At 38.0% G+C, this 21,910-nt stretch overlaps 1 protein-coding gene across 2 annotated transcripts; it reads left to right on the top strand.

Annotated features, from left to right (window-relative positions):
* The first annotated feature begins 61 nt into the window (after positions 1-61).
* LOC117987295 (death-inducer obliterator 1-like) lies at positions 62-21,805 on the top strand. 2 transcript variants are annotated; one of them, XM_034974287.2, is made up of 18 exons: positions 62-431; positions 1,126-1,287; positions 1,491-3,222; positions 9,570-9,759; positions 10,106-10,318; positions 10,767-11,234; positions 12,465-12,800; positions 13,229-13,381; positions 13,461-13,591; positions 13,716-14,042; positions 14,140-14,331; positions 14,599-14,873; positions 15,530-15,642; positions 16,295-16,503; positions 17,048-17,258; positions 19,898-20,039; positions 20,198-20,361; positions 21,293-21,805. In XM_034974287.2, exons 1-18 carry the CDS (start codon positions 299-301, stop codon positions 21,455-21,457), a joined length of 5,316 nt encoding a protein of 1,771 aa, XP_034830178.1. In that variant the 5' UTR covers positions 62-298; the 3' UTR covers positions 21,458-21,805. The 2 variants fall into 2 exon arrangements, with proteins under 2 accessions (XP_034830178.1, XP_034830160.1); XM_034974269.2 differs by having other exon boundaries at positions 64-431; positions 15,527-15,642.
* The last annotated feature ends 105 nt before the right edge of the window (positions 21,806-21,910 follow it).

The raw sequence follows: 21,910 nt of genomic DNA, 5'->3' as shown, positions 1-21,910 counted from the left end.
GGCTTTTCATGTGCGCGTTTATTTCGTGAATAAATAATATAAAAGCAACTAATTCCTGATGAAAATATGAGTTTTATTTTTATTATTCAATTCGTTTTTAAATAGTTTATAAGAAGATATTCCGAAGAGGTACTGCATACCTATTAGAGTATAATAGCGCGCACCGCTTCTTTAGATTGATTTCAAAATGGCGTCAGGACTCGATTGTGTGTAAAGATAGACGCGATGGCATGTGTGTTCAAAGTAGGCTAAAAATAGAGGACTTGCATAAAGCTAGTTGCATAAATTGTGATGAACAATGTCCAATACAGTGATTACTAACTATACGGACCTCAACGGACCGTCCACAAAAACTGATAGTTCAGTGGTTGTTATTGTAAACAAGGATGGATCCTTGTCGGTGGATCAAAATTTATTGGGAACTCTTATGGGTAAGTATACAGTGTATTTATGAATATAATTTGTGATCGCCTGTTATACTAATTTAACAAACCAAAGTAATTTAATGAGATGGATTTATTATTCTATGTACACTGAACACAATAAATTCACTGTTGTTGAAAACTTCCACACAGGGGTAAGTGAAACCATGCTCTAGTATAGCTTCAGCACAAATATCAGGGAATTTGTAATCTTATTTCGTGTTGTGTTGGTTTCATAATAGAGAAACTAAGTACTAATTATCTATACTAAGTAGTATTATAAAGACGAAAGGGTTTTTTGTAATAATTGATGAACTATCAAACTACTGAGCTGATATTAATAATTCAAGTTATATATAATGTATAAATAGGCAAATCAAATTTCGCCTGAGTGAAGCACTAGTAATCAAAGTATATTATAAGTTCTGTTGAATGTACTTACTATATAGCTTGAAAGCCTCCTCTTCTGTGACTGTTAGCTGTTACCATGGCTCCAACGGGAAATGATTTTTAATAATATGTAAAAATATTTTAAAATATCAAATAAAAAACTAAGGATTAAGTAAGTAATATTGGTATCTAATATAAAATTTTCTTTCCAAAAAGTTCCCAGTAACTAACCAGGTATGCCTATTGTTCTAAATCTATATTAATTGTCAGGTTACTAGCGTTGATAGTTATAGAATTCTAAATTATTTTTCAGGTACAGATGGATCTCAAGCTGCTGGCATAAGCGTTGTGCGAGTTGGTCACGAAGGAAGACCAGATGATGCTACAGATTCAGAAAATGAGGATGATAAAATTCCTCATGTTACATTATCTGTAGACAGTTACTATGATGAGCCAGATAGCATCATAAAATATGGTAAACCTCTTACTTCATTTAATTTGCAATATTGTTCTTGTCGTGCTGGTTGCTTAGTTAAAAATTACATGCTTGAATATCTTAAACCTGAAAGGGTCACTTCATACTATTTAGTCACTATATAAAATCAAAAATTAAAAGTCAATTGTAAGTGTGTAAAAATACTTATAAGTTGTACTACTTCTGGAATTCTTTTGTTTCAGATAGTGGAGCAGAAATGTTGCAGTCATTAAGAATAGAAACAAGAGAAAACAGCTTGTTGGGATTCCAAAACGACCATTGCTATACACCACTTAGATCACCAAGTCAGACTTTACCCCAGAGGAGTGAACAATTTACATTTGACGACCCTGTCATTGAAATAACTCACACGCCACCACCAAAACCAGCCACAACCCCAAAAAAGATTACAATTTTAGAGCAACAAATAATACCCAAAGGAAAAAAGATTGTTTTAAATACAACAGAGCCTTCGATTATTATAAAAGGTAACGATGTGTTGACTAAACCACTACCTGTATTTACGAAGTCGAAAATCTTAAGTGAGGTGGATAAAACACCTGCAGTGGAGGAAAATACAGAATCATCATCAATTAGCTCTTCAGGTGACAGCACAGCGGACAGAGATTCAGATTCTGATTACAAAGAAACAAAGGAAAAAACAGCTGCATTTAAACCCAGAAAGCTTAAATCCAAACCTAGGATATTAAAAAGTGTTCAAGGTACAAAAGTTGTTAAGGCAGGTCTTAAATTAGCACCAAAACTGAAAATCAATAAAACTATATTAAGAAAAGATATTAAAGAGAAACTTTTAAGTAAGAACCCTTACTTGGAAAAGAAGCAATTGGATTTAGACAATTTGATTCCTGCTACTACAGTAACAGCAACATCTGTCACTACAACAGATCCAAACAAGCTTGCACCAAAAGTAGTGCCAAAAGTCATAAAGAAGGATAAAAAAACTCCTGCACATGTGTCAGCCTTGTTGACAGATATGACATCTCTGTTTTCAACACCAGATGTCATTAGAAGGGTTTCAACAGAAAATAAAGTACCTAGCAAGTCAGAGAAAGAACCTATGCAATCAAATAGGAAATCCATTGATAGTGTTAAACCAGAATCCAATGAAGAAAAACCAATCATCACTCAAACAGTCCTTGAAGAAACAAAAGCTCCACCTAAAACTTATGTTAGACAGATTAAAATTGGTGTGAACATTACAGATAAATCTAAAGGGTACGACCCGATGCCCCAACTGGATGATGCAAGCTTGGCTCAGATATTACAGGACAATTCACCACAACCGATGAAAGTTGTGCCCAGTATATCTTCCGCTAATATTATCAACAGTCCTGGATTGGCTGGTCCACTCTCACCAACTTTAGACATACTAGCTGGTCTACAACCTGAAGAAGATGGCTTAACTGAAGATTTGCTGATGCACGTGGCACAATTGGTAGAGAGTTCAGAAAATTTGCAAGAAGTAATAGATAAACAAGTGTTGGGCAAAGTGGAAACTCCACAAAAAGCACCTTTACATCAACTTTACCAACAAGCTCAGACACCTAGCAATATGTACACACCTCCTCCAAAGACTGTCAAAGCTCTGGTTCCCCGTAAAGATCCTATAGAAATTGTTCGACGAGATGGTAGAGTCATTACATTGCCACCTATAGAAGCGCCAGCCACTAGATCATCCAAGAGAAAAAACCAGCAGGACACCTCAAGCACTGGAGAGAGTATGGTAATTCCTGTGACCACACCGACTCACCCCACAGTGGTTACTCCTGAACCAATAGTGCATCATGTTGCTAAGCAGTACACAAATAAGAAATTGACAAATAAAAAGCAAGAAACAATAGTGCAGGCTGCACCTGTTGAGAAAGTGGCAGCAGAATCTCAAGAAAGCTGGAATTCAGAAGATGATCCTTACAGGTATGATTAATTGTTTATTAAAAAGAAGATTATTGTATTGTTATTATGTAATCAATTCAGTGTGTTGATTGATTGAGTCTTTGACAGGTTTTTAAAAACTGTTCTACGTTAATCACTGATGTCTAAGGTCTCTATAGAAAATGTATATTTAATGTTTCATTACATATAGTGCAACAAAAAACGAAAACAAAAAATATTATTCAAATATCCCGCGAAAACGCTTTCCTGACAATATGGTTCCTCATACGTCATCGTGACGTCACCTGCTCGTATACTTTGGTTGTTGAATACTGTACAGTTAGTATAAGATTTCATAGTTTTAAAAATACCAAAGTCGAAATCGACTGTTTCCATACATCTACAGGCAGCGACACAGCGGAAATATTGCGAACTAAAGATGATCGAGTGTTTGCGAGTATAGCTTTCAACTTTACGATACCAATTACCACATAACTACGTCACCATCGAGAATGGTTTGCGTTTACCTACACCAATACCAATATCGAGTAATTTGGCAGTACGAGTCCTAAGTTTGACGTCCTAAAACTAGTAAATGACGTCATTTTCGCTTATGGATACGAGTCGATAGTCGAATTGTAACTCACCAAAAAATACTCGGTGAGAGAAGCGTGAAAGCTTATTGATAATTAAACAAAATGATGAAATTTAATAAGTGAAGTGCCTTAATTTGCCCACGGAGGCAAGGAGAATGTTTGGGAAGGTAGTCAAAGCTAACCGTCGTGATTGTGTAACTTAAATTTGGTTCAGCGGCGTAATTTGTGATGTGCGCAGTGTATCGGTCAAAGAAACAGGTTCTCACATAGCCCAAACCCTCCAGCAAGTTGAAGTGACAGTGAACAATCCATGCATGTCGTACTGGGTTGAGCATCCGTCAAAGAAACAGGTTCTCACATAGCCCAAACCCCCCCGTAAGTTGAAGTGGCAGTGAACAATCCTTGCCTGTCGTACTGGGTTGAGCATCCGTCAAAGAAACAGGTTCTCACATAGTCGAAACCCCCCAGCAAGTTGAAGTGGCAGTGAACAATCCATGCCTGTCGTACTGGGTTGAGCATCCGTCAAAGAAACAGGTTCTCACATAGTCGAAACCCCCCAACAAGTTGAAGTGGCAGTGAACAATCCATGCCTGTCGTACTGGGTTGAGCATCCGTCAAAGAAACAGGTTCTCACATAGTCGAAACCCCCCAACAAGTTGAAGTGGCAGTGAACAATCCATGCCTGTCGTACTGGGTTGAGCATCCGTCAAAGAAACAGGTTCTCACATAGTCGAAACCCCCCAGCAAGTTGAAGTGGCAGTGAACAATCCATGCCTGTCGTACTTGGTTGAGCATCCGTCAAAGAAACAGGTTCTCACATAGTCGAAACCACCCAGCAAGTTGAAGTGGCAGTGAACAATCCATGCCTGCGTTCCTACTGAGTTGAGATTTGGTACCACAGCATACCTACAAGTACCTAGTGAGGTACCGACCGATGGACCGTTCATATTATAGAGTAGGTACCTAACGTGAAGTGGCTGAATGAGGATGCCTCAAGACTGGATGTAGAAGACAGACATCCACAGGCTAAAATGATAGATAATGATAATAGTGCATCTCGGATGAATCATTTTGTGCAGCGATGACTGGATGTAGAAGACAGACATCCACAGGCTAAAATGATAGATAATGATAATAGTGCATCTCGGATGAATCATTTTGTGCAGCGATGACTGGATGTAGAAGACAGACATCCACAGGCTAAAATGATAGATAATGATAATAGTGCATCTCGGATGAATCATTTTGTGCAGCGATAGCCATCCATACATATAGCTCGCAGAATGCATTTACTTGTAGCGTTGTAAGATCGATCACAAAGAGTATGTCACACCTTGATCATTGAGGCAAAGGTAAGATATGCACAATTTATTACCTACCTATACCTAGGTACCTAATACCTACATAATATTATTCTAAGCCTTATGGGTAGGTACATCAAACGTGTGGCTCAAATTTCCTACTAAGTAGGTGCCTACTTACATTAATTTATGATTCAATTATACATATAAGTTGGTACCTACATCTGATAAAATCAACCCATTTTTTCACCAGAATAGAAACCTAGGTAGGTACCTACCTACCAGGTATATTAAGAAACATACATACAATAACAGAAAATACCTACCTACTACCTACCATTACTTGCATCCATTCACAAACAAGAAAGTAGGTACTTAATTTATCTATATATAAAAAAGCTGACTGACTGATCTATCTAATTGAAATTTGTGTAGGTAGTCCTCGCGGACAAAATCGCGGGCACAATCTAGTATAGAAGGGTATAAGTTAGTAAAATTTTGTATGAAATGGACCTACCTACCAAATTTAGCTAGCTTATTATATTAAGTATTTTTCTAAAATAAATTATTATTTTCAGGTTGCAGATCATCTATGGTACCTAACCTATACTTACCAGATTATGTTGCCTATCTTCCAGCTACCTAAGCTAGGGCCACTAGAACCTAACTTAATTCAAGAGTCAAGACTGCAACTAACCTGGGGGTCATCAGACTTGTAGAATACCTATATAATTTGAACTGTTTATGATGTACCTACTTAAATACACCTTATGAATTTTACAGCTGATGTAAAATACTTATACGCATACCTATATATTACTACTTATAGTATTTAATTTAAATTTAAACAAAAGAGCTTAATTTGTTTTATTTCATCCTAAAAAAAGTAAGTTTTCAGATGATACTAATAATAGTTAAAAAGTATTCTGGAATTTGCCTGCCTGGATATTTCCGGGAATCTATGATCAAAACTAAATTAAAATGACAGGTTTATGTGTATTGCTGTTCCTTTCATAAGCTCCCTGCACTGCAGAAAAGGATAGCAATACATTTAGACCTCGTCTAACAGAATTAGCCACACTGTCCCCAACTGTTTGTGCACCAAGTCTCATCAAAATCGGTTCAACACTTCAAAGATTAGCTCACAATTTTTTTAATTATGAGCTTATTGAGAACGTAACAGGCAATTCTCAATTTTGTTTATTTGTATGAACATTTTGAAACGTGCAGCCTTGATGGGGGTAGCTGAGGTAAAAGGGAGGGGAGGGAAATCATTCCCTTGGAAGGAGTGATTTTCCGCCGGGGATGTATACTTTTTTAAATGATTTTTAATTTTGATAAAATTGTCATTGACTTAAAACAGCCTCGGTAGGGGGCGGCGGGGTAAGTCAACCCCTTCACTCCTTCAGCCAGAGACTCACTCACGTTTTGTATGGATGAATCCAGAGACTCCGGAACGTCCCTATCTCCTCTTCTTTTCTCCATCAAGGCGGCAAGTCTCAAAAGCTAGCCCGTTGTATGTAGGTATGAATTTAAATGCCTATAAAAGAATCTTATGGCATGACTAGCTATAAAAACACTATGTTCATAATAGAAAAGCAGAGACAAAAAACATTTTATTTACTATTAAATTTTTATATTGTTATAAAACTGTAGTTTGTTGCGCAGTGTTACTGCACTTAGATGACTTATGAGGATTCTGTAGAGTGTAGTCTTGATGCAGCAAAATCAACTTGCATTCTTCTAACAAAGTGGATTAGGCAGGTGGTGTGGTCATTCACAGGCTGTTAACATAACGTAACTAACTGGTCCACAGTTATCACTGAAAAAATAGAAATTATTGATCTTTAATTTTTTAAATTGCTAATTAGACAAGAACTATTCTTCTTATTTTACTATCTATCTTAATGAGGTCTAAGTTTTATTTATAATATTAATTAATAAGTAGATGATGCCCGTGACTTTATCCGCGCTGATTTAAAGGGTAAAAGTAGCCTATCTCCTTCTCCAGCATGTAACAAAGCTCCACACTAAATAATTTATACTCGCAACTTCATTTATCTTGTGGGAACTGTTCGATTTTCAGAGCCTAGTTTATTTAAAAATAGGCTATATCCATCCCCAGGATGAAAGATCTTTGTACCTTTTGTCAAAATTGGTTGAACGGATGAGCTGTAAAAAGCCAGCAGATAGATAGACAGATAACCTTTATACATACACTAAAATACAGCTCAAACTCAAGGTCCCGAACTTAATTACATGTCTTAAACAAAGAAAACTGAATTGATTATTAAAGAGTTGCCTTTCTGTAATAGATTACCTAGATGTTTTATTGCAACTTTAACTTCAGTGTACCACAAGATTATGTCTAAAATGTGTTGTCATTTATCAAGCGGTCAGTAGTCAAAACTGTTCTAACAAATATAATTATTAATGATGGCTCAGCCCTTTTTGAACTCATTTAATGCTAGGTACCTAGTAGACAGTAATTATTTAAGTAGGTAGGTACATATGAAGTTATGTTATGATTTAACTATACTCTTCAAACCTGGCCACTTGTCTATGTGTCCAAATTCAGATCAAGAGATTTGTATTACCTAGTAATTAGTACATTATGTGAGCGTGATCCGAAGAGAGAGAGTAAACTTACTTAAGGTCGTCAGTCCAGCGGGTTGGAGGTCGTCCCACACTGCGCTTGCTGATACGCGGTCTCCACTTCAGAACACGTCTGCCCCATCGGTTCTGCGGCAGACGTGGCCTGCCCACTGCCAGTACAGATTTCTAATTCGTTGGGCTATGTCAGTCACTCTGGTCATCCAACGGATTTCGTTGTTACGGATTTTGTCCCTCAGAGTTACCCAACATAGCCCGCTAAGCGACTTTGAACTTGTGGACAAGGCCAACTGTCAGTGTCCACGTTTCAGCACCATACGTCATCACAGGTAGGACACATTCATTAAAGACTTTCGTCTTTAGGCTTTGGGGTATCGACGAATTGAAGACTTGACGCAATTTTCCAAATGCTGCCCAGCCCAGCTTATTTTTCTGTCAGCTTCCTTGTCGAAGTTGTTTCTACAAAGTTGTATTACGTACAATAATATATACCTAATAATCAGTAAAACTTCAGTTTTCTAGTTAAAACTAAAGCGATTGTTCCGTTTGTTTCAGTCTCAACTCTCAGTTTCAGTTATGATAAAAGGTTATGTTGGTTTCGTTGGTTTGTTTTGATTTATTTTTTTACTGACAATGACAGAGTAACAGACTAGAAAGCGGTAACTTTTTTTTTAATCTGATGAAAATTTGGCTCTGGACACAAGTTTCTTGAGGTTTTTAGTGATCTTAGACAAATTACCATAGACACACACACCATAGACTAAGTGGTGGACTGTCACTTGTTTGTCATTGTCACGCTGTCAATCTGTCATTGTCAATCTGTCAAAAACGTCAATAAACGAAATAATAAATGCCAAACTCAACAAAATGGCAGCGTATATCTGTCCCCCTTTTTTTGCGAACGTGTAAGAGAGACAAATTGTGGCGAGAGTTGGACCATCACGTTTACTATTTCTTTTACTCGATGAGTCCAATACTGACTGTTATGGCCAACTCATACTGCCGGACAATACGTAAACATTGACCGTGAGGAGTAAACGAAACGATAAACGATAAATGCATTGTTCAATCTTGTACTAACTGTACTGTTGAGGATACGAGTTAACAAGCAGTCAACGTCACCAACCATTCGGCCAATCATAGTCGTTTACAATCACGTGACTAAAGTAGACGAAAAAATCTTTTTTTTTGTCGATTTTTTCTTAAAATATCTCTAATATAGATCCTATATTTTACATGCTGTCAAATACTCTATTATTAACATTATTAAGATCCTGTACATTTGGGAGTTCAGGTCCTTTGGCCTTGTACTCTAGAAAAAGCAGGTAGAGTATATTAGGAAGACGCCCGTGTTGAGGTGGTCACAGTTGATGCCAACAACTCCGTACGTCTTTCACAAGTGTATCTATACATTTACAGTCCACGACAGGTTGAGATGGCATTCGGGGTATGAGACGGGGGGATGCCCCGCACACCCACACTTCTTCAATTTGACATTTTTATATATTTTAATCATTGTAAATAACAAACCTTATAGATTTTAATTTATTTATTCAAACCATTAAGTATTATGATTTTACACATTTTGATATGTACCCATAACAGACAGGCGAACACATATTTTTGAATTTTAATCCTAATTCCTAATAATATTATAAATGTGAAAGTGTGGATGTTTGGGTGTTTGTTACTCAATCACGCAAAAACTATTGGACGGATTTGGATGAAATTTGGAATGGAGATAGATTATACCCTGGATTAACACATAAGCTACTTTTTATCCCGGAAAATCAAAGAGTTCCCGCGGGATTTTGAAAATCGTAAATCCACGCGGATGAAGTCGCGGGCATCAGCTAGTATGGAATATGAATGTTTGTAGGCTATGGTGCATATGCAAGCAGCCGCACAACAACCGCTTCATGATCTGCTGCGACGGGTGCGAGGACTGGTTCCACGGCAAGTGCGTCAACATCACCAAGGCCATGGGGCAGCAGATGGAGGAGCAGGGCATTGAGTGGAGGTGCCCCAATTGTGTTAAGAGAACCCCTGCCGGAAAGAATATTGCCAAGGTAAATTTTTTATTACCATCTCTTGTCTGCATTATATTATTTACCTGAGGGTTATGACCTATTTCTAATCATTCGTATAATGGTAGGAGTTTTCTTGGGATATCCACTGTTCTGCCCTCACTACAAAAGCCAAATCAACTACCAAGCCTAGGTGTTGTAATAACATAGGTCCACTTATAAAAAAATGGTAAAATATGGTTAAGATACTCCTCTAAATTCTAAAAAGTAACTTATACATTTAAAATAAAAAATTGTATATTTTGACAAAAAGGTCAGTCTTTCGAACTTTTCAATTTCGTTTTCCTCAAAAATACCAAAAAGATCATGTAAAAATTCTCTATTGTAGGTGCCCACAATGGCAAAGGATAACGCCGGAGTAAGTACACCACAACCTGCTATCACAAAAGAATTAACCTCAAAAACTACTTGCATTGTGTGTAAGAAACCCGCACGTGCTAGTAGCATATACTGCAGCGATGCATGCATACTCAAACACGCGCAGGACTCACTCGGCAGCCCGCCTGCCTCCAAACCACAAGATAAACCCACTGAGTCTAGGGTAAGCAACAGTATTACACTTTACTATGTTACTAATACAATAAACTGGGCTGGGAATTATCATTTTTACATTATAACTGTGCTAACGAAATGTTTTAATATAAGAATATGAAACAAATACTTAATTATTTAAAAAAATACACCAACAACCACACTTTATTTTATTTGAGGGCTGATTTTCCAATCTCTAGATAATAAGGAGATTTTGCATTATAAAACTGCTAAAAATCTTATTTATACCTTCATAAAATATTATTTTATTTTGATTATTTGAAAATCAGTCTGCTATATATAATACATGTATTGTGCTTACAATATTATGATAAAAACAATGTATTGAACTGAATAAAAGATGACCATAACCATAACTTAACTATGCATTTGACCATACACAGTTGATTTCCATTATGACAATTTATTATGTATTTAGAAATTGATCTACTTTTTAGGTTATTGTCTATGAGCGGAAATCGGGAAGACTCCTTGCAGGACCTAATGCTCCCACAGCAGAGAATCTTAAAATATGGCTTCAAAAGAATCCGACATTCGAAGTGGTTCGTCCCGGCACTTTGACCGCCATCAAACCCAATGTCATAAGGAAAAAGCCATCACTTGAGCCAAATAAAATTCAAACTACCCTCAACTTTGCAAGAATTCCAAGGAAATCAGTCGAGCAGTCGCCACAGACGCCGCAGGTTAAAACCCCTCAAGGCGAACCTAGAGAGAGAATGGTAAAGACGCTTCTGCCGTCGCCGAGGGAAGAAGTCAGAGTCACACAGAGACCTAAAACTCCCGTCACACCGAAGTTCCAGCAGCAACAATTATTTGATACTCCAAAATCTTCGAACAAAGTTGCGAGTGAACCTAAGAAAATAGTTCGCTCAACATTAAGTAGATCACAATCATTTACTGAAAAGGTTTGTTTATTGTCTTTCTAAGGGTCCTTTTAGTCGCGTCACATATCGCCGAGCACAAAAACGCCTAGTCTCATTTAGATCTAGGGCAATGTGCAATGCCTGTCGCGAGTGTGTGGTCAATACGACGACATCGCGCACACTTAGCTAATTTGTGGCTGCCACAATGCTACTTCAGTCAGGCAGCATTTTAGCCGCTGTGGTATGGTACTGAATGGATTCTAAAATATTGGCCCCGATTCTCTAGTCTCTCTCTAAACTAAATTTAGAGTATCTGCATCCTTTTCTTTTTACTAATGCTAAAAAAGGAACGGAACATGACTTTCACATTTAAAGACTCTAAATTTTAGTGCACAATACAAATTTAAACAGTAGGTTCGCGAGTGCGTGCTAAAATCACGGGTTTTACCATCTAAAAATTAAATTTAGAAATGTCAAACTGCTTCTGTCCTTTTCATATTACAATAGTAAGAAGAGGTTGCGAATACTCTAAAATTAGGTTGTGCTTAGAATCGGTGCCACAGTTGAGTTAAAAGATTAAACCTCAGTTTATACTGTAATGTTGTCTATAATATATAATAATCTTTTTCCCCAATCCATTTTGTGTAGGAGAGTATTAAAAAAGGGTCGTAAATCCTAATCTCTGTATGCGGTTCGAAAAACTTCCGCGACAACATGCGCTGACTCATCTATAAACACTATACACATAACGTAAGATTACGGAAATAAACCTTACTGTTTTTATGATAAGGGTCAGTGTGTTTGGATATTAAAATATCGTGTACTAAGTTTTGTGCATATTAATTAGTATGTATGTTTCATGTAGCTCATAAGACAGAGGGCTCCTGGTTCGACTTTTAGTTTCGTAAGCTCCTTCGTTTTATCTAGTTGGGCGCTGGATTGCTTGTTATTGACGATATTTTGAATACCTTACTGTGTTGTTGCTATTTGCAATAAATATTAATTTGTCTTGAAATCACGAGTCACACCACTCACTGAGATTTATTTTCTGATTATCACTGGATCATGTGTGATGGATCTTACCAATTAAATATTTGTACTGATATTAAATTATAATCATTTATTCCATGCGACCACTGATCTATTTACGGTGTAATTTGCAAAACAATATTAAAAACCGATATTTATGTATGTAATGCGATCAACCTTGGTATGTTTACACTATGATTAAGGCTCGATTTTGGCGCGCTCACGATAATTGTTTTGCCGCAGCCGCCGGCAGTTTCGCCGTCCACGTCGCGACGCAAGGACTCCTCGGATAGAAAACCCAGAATGAGTTCAGAGGACCCTATTCGTGACAATGTGAGGAAATCATTGCAAGAACAGATCTCCATACGAATGGCCGAGAGCGATGGGCCGAAATTCACGGAAGAGGAAATCCAAAGGTTCGCGAACGAAACTGAGCTCGAACTGCATGAGCTGTTCAATAGAGATGTGGGCATGAAGTATAAAGCCAAATACAGGTCGCTTATGTTCAATATCAAGGACCGTAAGAACTTGTCACTATGGGAAAAGATTCGGAAACGAGTGATAACACCCAAACAATTGGTATGTTTTTTTTTTATTTCTTTTGTTTAATAGAATAATAAAATAATTGAATTTATATATGTATTTTAATACACACGAGCGCGAGAGCCGAAAATATATGTAAATAAAATACATTATATTATGAAAATAATAAGACATTGCATGTACCATATTCTGGCAAATTAAATGATTATGATTATATGTATTATCATATGTACCTCCTTGTACAGTACGCGGCAGAAAGTAATGTACATCGACCTTTAGAAAGAGGTAGCGGTTTTGTAGAGCATTGTCTCTGTCATTGAGACCGAAAAAACGATACGATACACAGGTATGAGTGACAGTGACAACGATCTACAAAGCCGACACGTTATTCTAAAGGCCGATGTACATTATTTTCTGACGCGTACTGAATAATAATAATAAAACAAGTTATTCATAATTTTTAGGTAAGGCTCTCGCCGGAAGAATTGGCGAGTCAAGAATTAGCAGAATGGAGAGATCAACAAGAAAAACACCAGTTGGAATTAATTAAGAAATCAGAAATTGATCTTTTAGCGGCGAGCAAAACATATGTTTTAAAAACTCACAAGGGAGAGGAGGTAAATGATGATAATTTGCGAATATTTTATCATTGAGCATTTTTAATTTTCACCTAATAATGTTTTATTTAATTTATAGGTAATGGAAACAAAAAAATCAGTATCAACGGAGTTGGATCCAAACGTACCAGTGGAAGATTTGGTCACAGCACTCAATGATGCAGTTGGTGATGGTCTACCGCCCGATGGCACTGCACAGCCAGAAGAACCGTAAGTTTGTAGCCTTTGAAACATTCATTTTTCAATAATGCATTAATTGTCAGTGGTCACGCATAACAGGTTGTGTGGCCAGGGCTTAAATGGTGATTGTAATAATTGTATGTCTTGTCTACAGGGCTAAAAAAGACGTGGTGCACAAGAAACACGGCAGTGGCAAAAAGAAAGACAAAGAAAACGGAACCAGTTTAAGAAAGAAAGAAAAGGAATCCAAGAGAGATTTGGAAAAAAAGAAATCCCGATCTTCTAGACGGAAATCTGAGGTCAAGGAAAAGGAGCGTCGGTCATCGCGGCGGTCCGAAAAGAAACCCAGCCGGTCGAGATCTAAGTCGAAAGAGAGGACTAAAACAGAAGTAACCAAGGAAAAATCTGTTCCTAGGGAACATTCCAGGCACAGGTCACGATCAAGAGCCAAATCTAAGCGACGATCCAGAGAACATTCCAGGTACTGTGGGGTGTTGGGTAAACTAGATTGAATTTTTTTTCAAGGAAAATATTTTGGAATTTTTCCATGGTTTTGATTTTTTCAAATCCTCAAACAGATCTACTTCCCGAAGCCGGGGCAGGTCGCGGTCGCTGCGGCGCGCGTCCCGGCGCTCCGCGTCTCGGGACAGCGTGAAGCGGCGCACGTCGCGGGACGAGCGCGCCCGCGCCAAACGGCGACGCAGTTCCGATGACAAGCCGAAACACCGCTCGCGGTCGCAGGAGGTGGTTTACAATAAGAGCAAGAATGAGTAAGTTTATCATGAAATTAGGCATTGGCATCCTTATGTTGTCTACATCCTCTTTACTCACACTAAACATTTTTGTTCAACATTTCTGATACGATCCGCTAAAGTGTGGAATGCCCTTTCGGGTTATTTTGTTTGATGACAGAATATTTTCAATTTCAACCAAAATAAGAATTTTGTGTAATCGACTTGTGAAAAGGTGTTGTAGTAAATATTGTCGTCAAGATTGAATTTTAAAAACGGAATCCTAAATGCTTATTTGATATTCAGTTCCACAGATTCCGATTCAATAGAGAGGCCGAAATCGGCAATGAAGGAAATACACCCTGAATACGATCCCCACGAGCCAATGATAACGTCGGCGTTTTCAGAGGAGGATCTAAGGAAGTCCCGTGAAGATGTGTACGAGGACAGTTACAAGAACGAAATATCTGAATATGGTAACGTTGATTATGACGCAACCAAATCATTCACGATTAACACGAATGACGGAAATGTGACTCTCTCACCTCCTAAATATTTAGAGAAACAAGACAAAATATCAGGTAAGTCGTAGTTATATGTGCTAATTCGTTGGATTATAATTTTTTAAACTATATTAATAAAGGGTCTTCCAAAATTCGTAAAATACATGTCCTATTTTAGTTTATCGTCCGTAAAAACTGACTCGCCATTTTTACTCTATGGGTCAACTGTCATGTCAAAAGTACGGTTCACCTTTAAGGACTAAAGGTGAACTGTACTTTAAAAGTTAAAATGGCGCGTGAGGAGTTAAATTTTACGCGTTGTATGTATAATAATCATAAGTAAATTCTTACACTAAAAAAGCTTGTCATATTACAACAAACGTACAAACTCCCATGATTTTTTTGCACGCGTGTTGACGTTTGATAAGAAGTTTCTGATTGGACTAGTTCCCTATTTATTGACACAGCGAACGGGTATCAATACGAATATTGTGTTTTTAACATGCTAGAATTTTTCTTTATAATATTTACCCGCGTGGATATAAGTTTTTAAAAATCCGTCTGTCTGTCCGGATTTGGCACCAAGAGATAGCTTCTCTATCTCAGTGCCAAATTTCGTTAAATTCAGGTCAGTGTTTGAGCCGTAAAACGGTGACACGGTTACTGTCGCATTTAAATTAGTATGGATTATTATGTATGTTTGTGTTAAAACATTGATTATTCCATGATAGCAGAAGCCGAAAGTGACCAGGAGCCAACCAGTACGGTGGAACACTCGGCAGCAACAGTATGGAATGGCTGCATCAACATGGTAGATGTCGCTAGATTCTACGTAGCGGCGCATGAGGTTAGTTTGATTGTTTTACTTGTGCGCAACTCTAGTGTTCACAGTGGCGTGCGCAGAGTTTGAAGCTACGGTAGGCACTAGTTAATTAGTAGCCTGTTCATTGACAGGTTATAATGAAAAATATGCATTGAGCTATTACAACTGGGGTAAGCAGTGCATTTATGCGTCTATGACCTGCAGGCCACTACACAATCTCTAAACAACCAAAATTACAGATCTAAATGTATTATTGCTAATCAAATTGCTATCTCTTTCATAATTTCTCTGTAGAAAAGGATAACCTGTCAATTTTATTTAGCTTTGAGATTGGTACAAAAGAATTAGCCACGTTAGAAATGTTATTAGACAGTAATTTTACAGTCAAAAAGAATATAGGTTTGTCCCGTTTAGTAATTTTACAGTCCAAAAGAATATAGGTTTGTCCCATTTAGTAATTTTACAGTCCAAAAGAATATAGGTTTGTCCCATTTTCCCTAACTAATTTGGTACAAAAAAGATTTAAACCCCATGTAGTTGAAACAAAACAGGATTGGCGCTATTGATTTCAGTCATCATCATCAACTTATCTCCTGCTCACTACTGAGCTAGGGTCTCCTTTCAGAATAAAATAAGCTATCAAGTAATGAGTGAAACACATTGGTGTTATTTCTAGGTATCGGGCAATGCTCTAGACCTAGAAGACGATCTCTCGCCAGAGCTGGACATAGTGGGCAGAATTAACCCAGACACAGTGTGGGATTACATCAGCAAGATGAAGAGAGCCAGCAACAAGGACATTGTCATACTGAAGCTGCAAGCTGCCAATGATGAGGAGAAAATGCAGTACATTGCACTCTACAGCTATCTTAGCAGTCGTAATAGGTAAGGTTCAACTTTTTTATACGATGTACATTGTACACTGATTGTACACACAGAAACTAGGCAAAAACTTTTGAGATAAATGTTGTAAGTAAGTTAGCAATAGTCACAGAATATAGTGCGCGTATATACAGATTGCAATATCGAAACGCATATGTCCTACAAAAAGTAGGTGTGTTTTCATTGGCTATTTCAATATTGCTATCTGTATGTTTCATTTTTGCCTACAATAAATCGGTCATCGATTGTCGGACGTGGGCGGAGCGTTGTTGGTGGCCATTTTCGTTAGAAGTGACATATGAACGGTATACAGAAAAAAGATTCTGTTACTCCTTGTTGCGCCTAAAGGAGTTTTGCTTCAATTACTTCAGGTTGAACGTAGTGAAAGTGTTGAACACGGCGACGCGGACGGTCCAAATACAGTTGTTCTGTTTGGCGGCTATTTTAACGGAAGTGACAGACGAACGTTACTTCCGTCCGAAAAATAGCTGGTTTACTACTTGGGTTATTCAAGTCGTGCCTAAGTTATGCTTTAATTATCTTCCAGATTGGGCGTAGTGAAGGTGTCGAACACGGCGACGGTCAAAGACTTGTACATAGTTCCCGCGCCCGCCAACACGGCGCTGCCGGCGGTGCTGCTGCCGCTGGACGGGCCCGGCCTCGGCGAGCTGCGCACGCATCTGCTGCTCGCCATCATCATCCGCCAGCGCAAGAAGCGCGCCGCCGCCACCAAGCCCCAAGATGTGGTGCCGGCCAAGGTCAGTTGACGCGGCCTGAGCATGATATGATGCATGGCGGTGCGAAGTACGGGATGCATTTTCATCAACCAATTAGAATGAGCTTTTTTGAAATACACCCTACACGGCGTGCCGTCTACATTTCATAATTTATTTTTGAATATTTTTTTGTAGTAAGTAAATTATTTATTTAATTTTAAGATCGATCTCTTATTTTTTGTTCTATAAGAATAAATAAATCAATTTATACAAACTGCACTGGTAGTGGAGTTGTACTGCTTGAGTTCAAACGTGCATTAAATAAATGACTGTACACAGTTTTTGGCTATCTGTTTTATTTTGTCAAACAAGATATAAAGTATACATATTAAATTCTAAAAAACCTTTATAATAAAATAAAAGAAATCATACATAGTATAGTAAGTATATTATATCAGTACGGTGTATCAAATTGTAATTGTACATGGATAAAAAACCGACTTTATTCACATATTTAGTCGACGCTAGACCGACTAGTTTCGTACACTTCTGGGTGTCCTTTTTCACAGTCTCAACAGCGACGCTTTCGCGAACTGAATCCCTGTGAAAAAGAACCTCAGATGATGGGTTCTAAACTAGTCGGGCTAAATACGTGACTAAAGCTGGTTTCTCCTACATGTATAATGGAAATCACTCACGATAGTTTAAGCGCTAAAATTGTAATTGCATTACAAAATAAAAATAGAACCTATTCCTGTCCCATCATTTCATCATTCCCACTTTCCTGAAACTTTTTTCTGTTTTATTCACCAAGTTAGACCTTTCTCATTGAATTTAACCATTGAAATAAACCAATCTTACTATTTCATTTGTACACATGATTATCTGAAAATAATATCACTTATTTTCATAAATAAATACATTACCCGGCAGGAAATATTGCACATCAAACTTTAGAAAGAGATTTCGGCTTCGTAGAGCGTCGTCTCTTTCACTCATACCTATGTGACGTTTTGCCGGTCTCGATGACAGAGACAGCGCTTTACGAAACCGTTATCTTTTTCTAAAGTACTAGTTATTTCCTGTCGGGTACTGTAATAGCTATTAACCTTTAAAAAGTGCCGGTTAAAAGAGAGAGTTTAGAAATTAGAGTTAAAACCTAGATTACTTAGATTCAGTTATGAAGTCACTAAACTCCTCACGCGCGATTTTTACTTTTTGTGTCAAATTTCGTGTCGTTAGTACGATTTTAGTCCTTATTTTGATGGTGATCCGTACTTTTGACATGACAGTTGAACCATAAAGTTAAAATGGCGCGTGAAGAGTCATTTTTTACGCACTATACTTACAAGGTCAGTCGGAATATGGGTCACTTTACCATAGACAGTAGAATTTCGCCTCACTGCCGTATTGTACACTCGTATTATATTATCTTAAATAATTTTTACTATTGTATTTATTTTGAGACAATAAAAATAAGTGCCACCCACAGATTTAACTAGTTCTTAGAGATATAAGACGTGCGTCAAATCTCAGTAGTCTACGGTGCTATAATGTTTTTCTGCAGAAAAGGACGGCAAGAATCATTGAGATCTTAAACACTTGGAGGCGCCATACCTACGAATACAGGGCGCATACCTACAGAAAGGAATCTCATATTTAATGAGATTCCTTTCTGTAGGCTGCCCATTAGAGAGTATGCGCCTGTGAAGTATGGTATAATACGTTCATGTGTGAAGTACTATCAAGACATCTCACAAAATGGCGGATGGCACCCGGTCAGCATTATAGTCTACTTCGGCATCTCTATATATATTTCTATCTCTATAGCAAATAGCATGAATCAATCCTTAGATCTGTCAAATTATTTTTCGCGTAACTACCCATAAACGAAATGGCACCGTAAGGATCTTCGCACATTACACCTCTACACCACGAGTCGCCTACACCACGCCAACTTTGATGACCATAAATACACGTCGTAACTTTCAATTAAATGTTAAAAATTCCACTTTGAAGAACACGACTTAAAGCTCACATTTCCCTGCTTCACTATCAGACGTGTCGGCGTTGGGTCTGTGTAATGTGCGAAGACCTTTATATTCCATATTCCCGTACTTATATCATGTCTCTTCGTTTTTACGAATTCGACTCAACCACGCAAATAGGCTAGTTACTTAAAGCTATAAACAAATCGAATTAACAATCGGTTACCACCGAACTCATTTGACATATTTTATTCCATTGAAGTCTTCTACGAAAAATAGTTTTAAAATCACTCAGTGAAGCAGCAATCTAGAACCAACCAATGTCAAATGAGTTCGATGGTTATCATTTGGACTCTATCCACGGAAAGAAGTTAGTATAGGGCTCTCTCTCTGTTACGTAATCCCATACAAATGACAGCGACAAGTCACAGTGGGCGTTAGCTATTTTGAGACCCCCCCCCCCCCCCCCCCCCCCCCAACCAATCAAAAACGAAACGTATGTTTTCAAATTCAATTTCGAATGTTTTTTAGTATAGTGTTGGTCACTGAAGAGCGAATCATCCCGCAGTCTTAGACTCATGTCGCCTGGCAACTCGGTCTGTTAGAATCTGTAAATTAATGGAAGTCGTCGTGCCTATGCGCATGGAGTCGCCGCAATAACTAAGTAATAAGTGTTTGTTGTTTGCACGCTAGGTGGCGCGCGAGTCCCGCAAGAAGTCGTACACGCCGCCGCTATCGCCGCGACAACGCGCGCCGCGCGCGCTGCCGCTGCCCGCGACCTACACCACGCCCGCTCTCTCCAACTCCGTCAAAGATAAAATTGCTGCCTCATTGGGTAGGTATTCAAATAAGATGCTGATAAAGCGTATGTAGCTCAAAGAGTGTTATTGGTGTTAGCTTACGTCTTTGTATTATTGAGGTCTGCTACATTATTATCATCGATACATGGTAAGATTTAAAATCTCATACTAATGTTACTGTCTGCGCCTGCAGCTGCGGCGGACGTGGAGGAGGCGTACAGCCCCGGCTCGTCGTCGGGCAGCAGCGCGCCGGGCGACACGCTGCGCACCAAGATGGAAGAGCTCAACCGCCAGATCGAGGAGCAGAAGCAGCAGATCCGCAAGATGGCGCAGGCCGACTCCTCGCAGCCCGGGGAGGTAACCCACCAAAACATCCTATTTATAATTTTATAATAGTGTTTTTACCTAAAGTCCGCGGCAGATCGAGATGCCAATCGGGGTATGAGGCGCGAGTGTGCGGGGCGTTCCCTCTCCGATTACCATCTCGAACTGTCGCGTACTATACACTTACAGAAATTTCTAAATAAGTTTAAATATATACTTACTCATTTTGACCTAAAATCATGAAATTTGGCAGGTAGGTAGGTAGGTCTTATAGCACAAGTAAAGGAATAAATCTGAATACCGTGGATTTGTGGTTACATCACACAAAAAAATTAAAATGTGTTAATGAACAAATAATTAATATTGTCAATTTTCAAAGTAAGATAACTATACCAAGTGGGGTATCATATGTTTGTATATTCTAAAACAGATTTTTATTTATTTTTATGCATCGTTCAAAATGTCAAAAAAATACCCGAGTACGGAACCCTCAGTGCGCGAGTCTGTCTCATACTTGGCCGGTTTCTTATTAAGATCCAAGGTAGCCCTTGACTGCAATCTCACCTGGTGGTAAGTGATGATGCAGTCTAAAATGGAAGTGGGCTAACCTGGAAGGGGGCAGTTTTTATTAAACCCATACCCCTTTGGTTTCTACAATCCTAGTTTAATGTGTCTAAGCTATAATAGAAAAGCCATATATTCTCTTTCTGTCAACTATGTCTTGAAAATTATATTTGCACGGAAAATAAGTAATTAATAACAGGAGCTGTCAAGGTTACTATTAGCATTTGGATGGGGTAATAGTTGTTCGGGAAAGGCCAATCAGCGGCTAAACCTTACGTGTATCCTACCAATGACATCCGATTGGGGCTCCTACGACCAACTAGCATTCTTACCAGCAGACTCAAAAGTCAATTTCAAAGTTATTAGCTAATCTATTAATATCATTTTTATTTTGTTTTAGAACGAAGCATATTCGCCATCGCGGCCGCTGACCCCGCCGTCGCCTGTTGTCCCGTTAGCAGATATTGCTCTTCCTTCAAATCTTCAAGAAATTCTTGCCACTATCAAGCAGCGCTCCGAAACAAGTACAGATGTCGACATGCGCACATTACCACCCTTACCCTAACTCCTCTTCGTACAAACTTTGTATTTATCAATATAGTTATATTTTATGCAGTGCAGAATAAGTAGTAGATATTAAAGGATATAGAGTAGCCTTAATATATTATACATTTCACTTCAGAGACACCATTCATAATGATCTTTTTATTTGAATATTATCTGTTTGTGTAAATGGTATAGAATATGAGATTGAAAATATGCCAAGCATATTGCTAGTTGGTTGAAAGACTTGGTTTGTTGTGTGCAATATGCATTATAATAGAATATATGATTTTGAATAGATTCTATGTTACATCATGCATTATAAGTAATTTACTAACATAAGTGTAGTTTATACTTTTAATCACACATTTTTAAATTTCCAAGTTAGGTATTTGTGTAGAATAGGTATAATTTTTGTATTAAGTATGTATCTGTAACACTATGTGTCTTCATATAGAGTTGTTTATATTATATT

This window comes from Maniola hyperantus, chromosome 2 (assembly GCF_902806685.2).
Source record: "Maniola hyperantus chromosome 2, iAphHyp1.2, whole genome shotgun sequence".
NCBI classification, from domain to species: Eukaryota; Metazoa; Arthropoda; class Insecta; order Lepidoptera; family Nymphalidae; genus Maniola; species Maniola hyperantus.
Note: the sequence above shows the minus strand (reverse complement) of the source record. Positions and strands in the feature narration are given on the sequence as shown.

Coding starts and splice junctions, on each gene's coding strand:
- LOC117987295 (XM_034974269.2), top strand. CDS start 299: ATGTCCAATACAGTGATTACTAACTATACGGACCTCAACGGACCGTCC. Junction 432..1,125: donor TTTATTGGGAACTCTTATGG/GTAAGTATACAG, acceptor ATTATTTTTCAG/GTACAGATGGATCTCAAGCT. Junction 14,332..14,598: donor TACAATAAGAGCAAGAATGA/GTAAGTTTATCA, acceptor TTTGATATTCAG/TTCCACAGATTCCGATTCAA.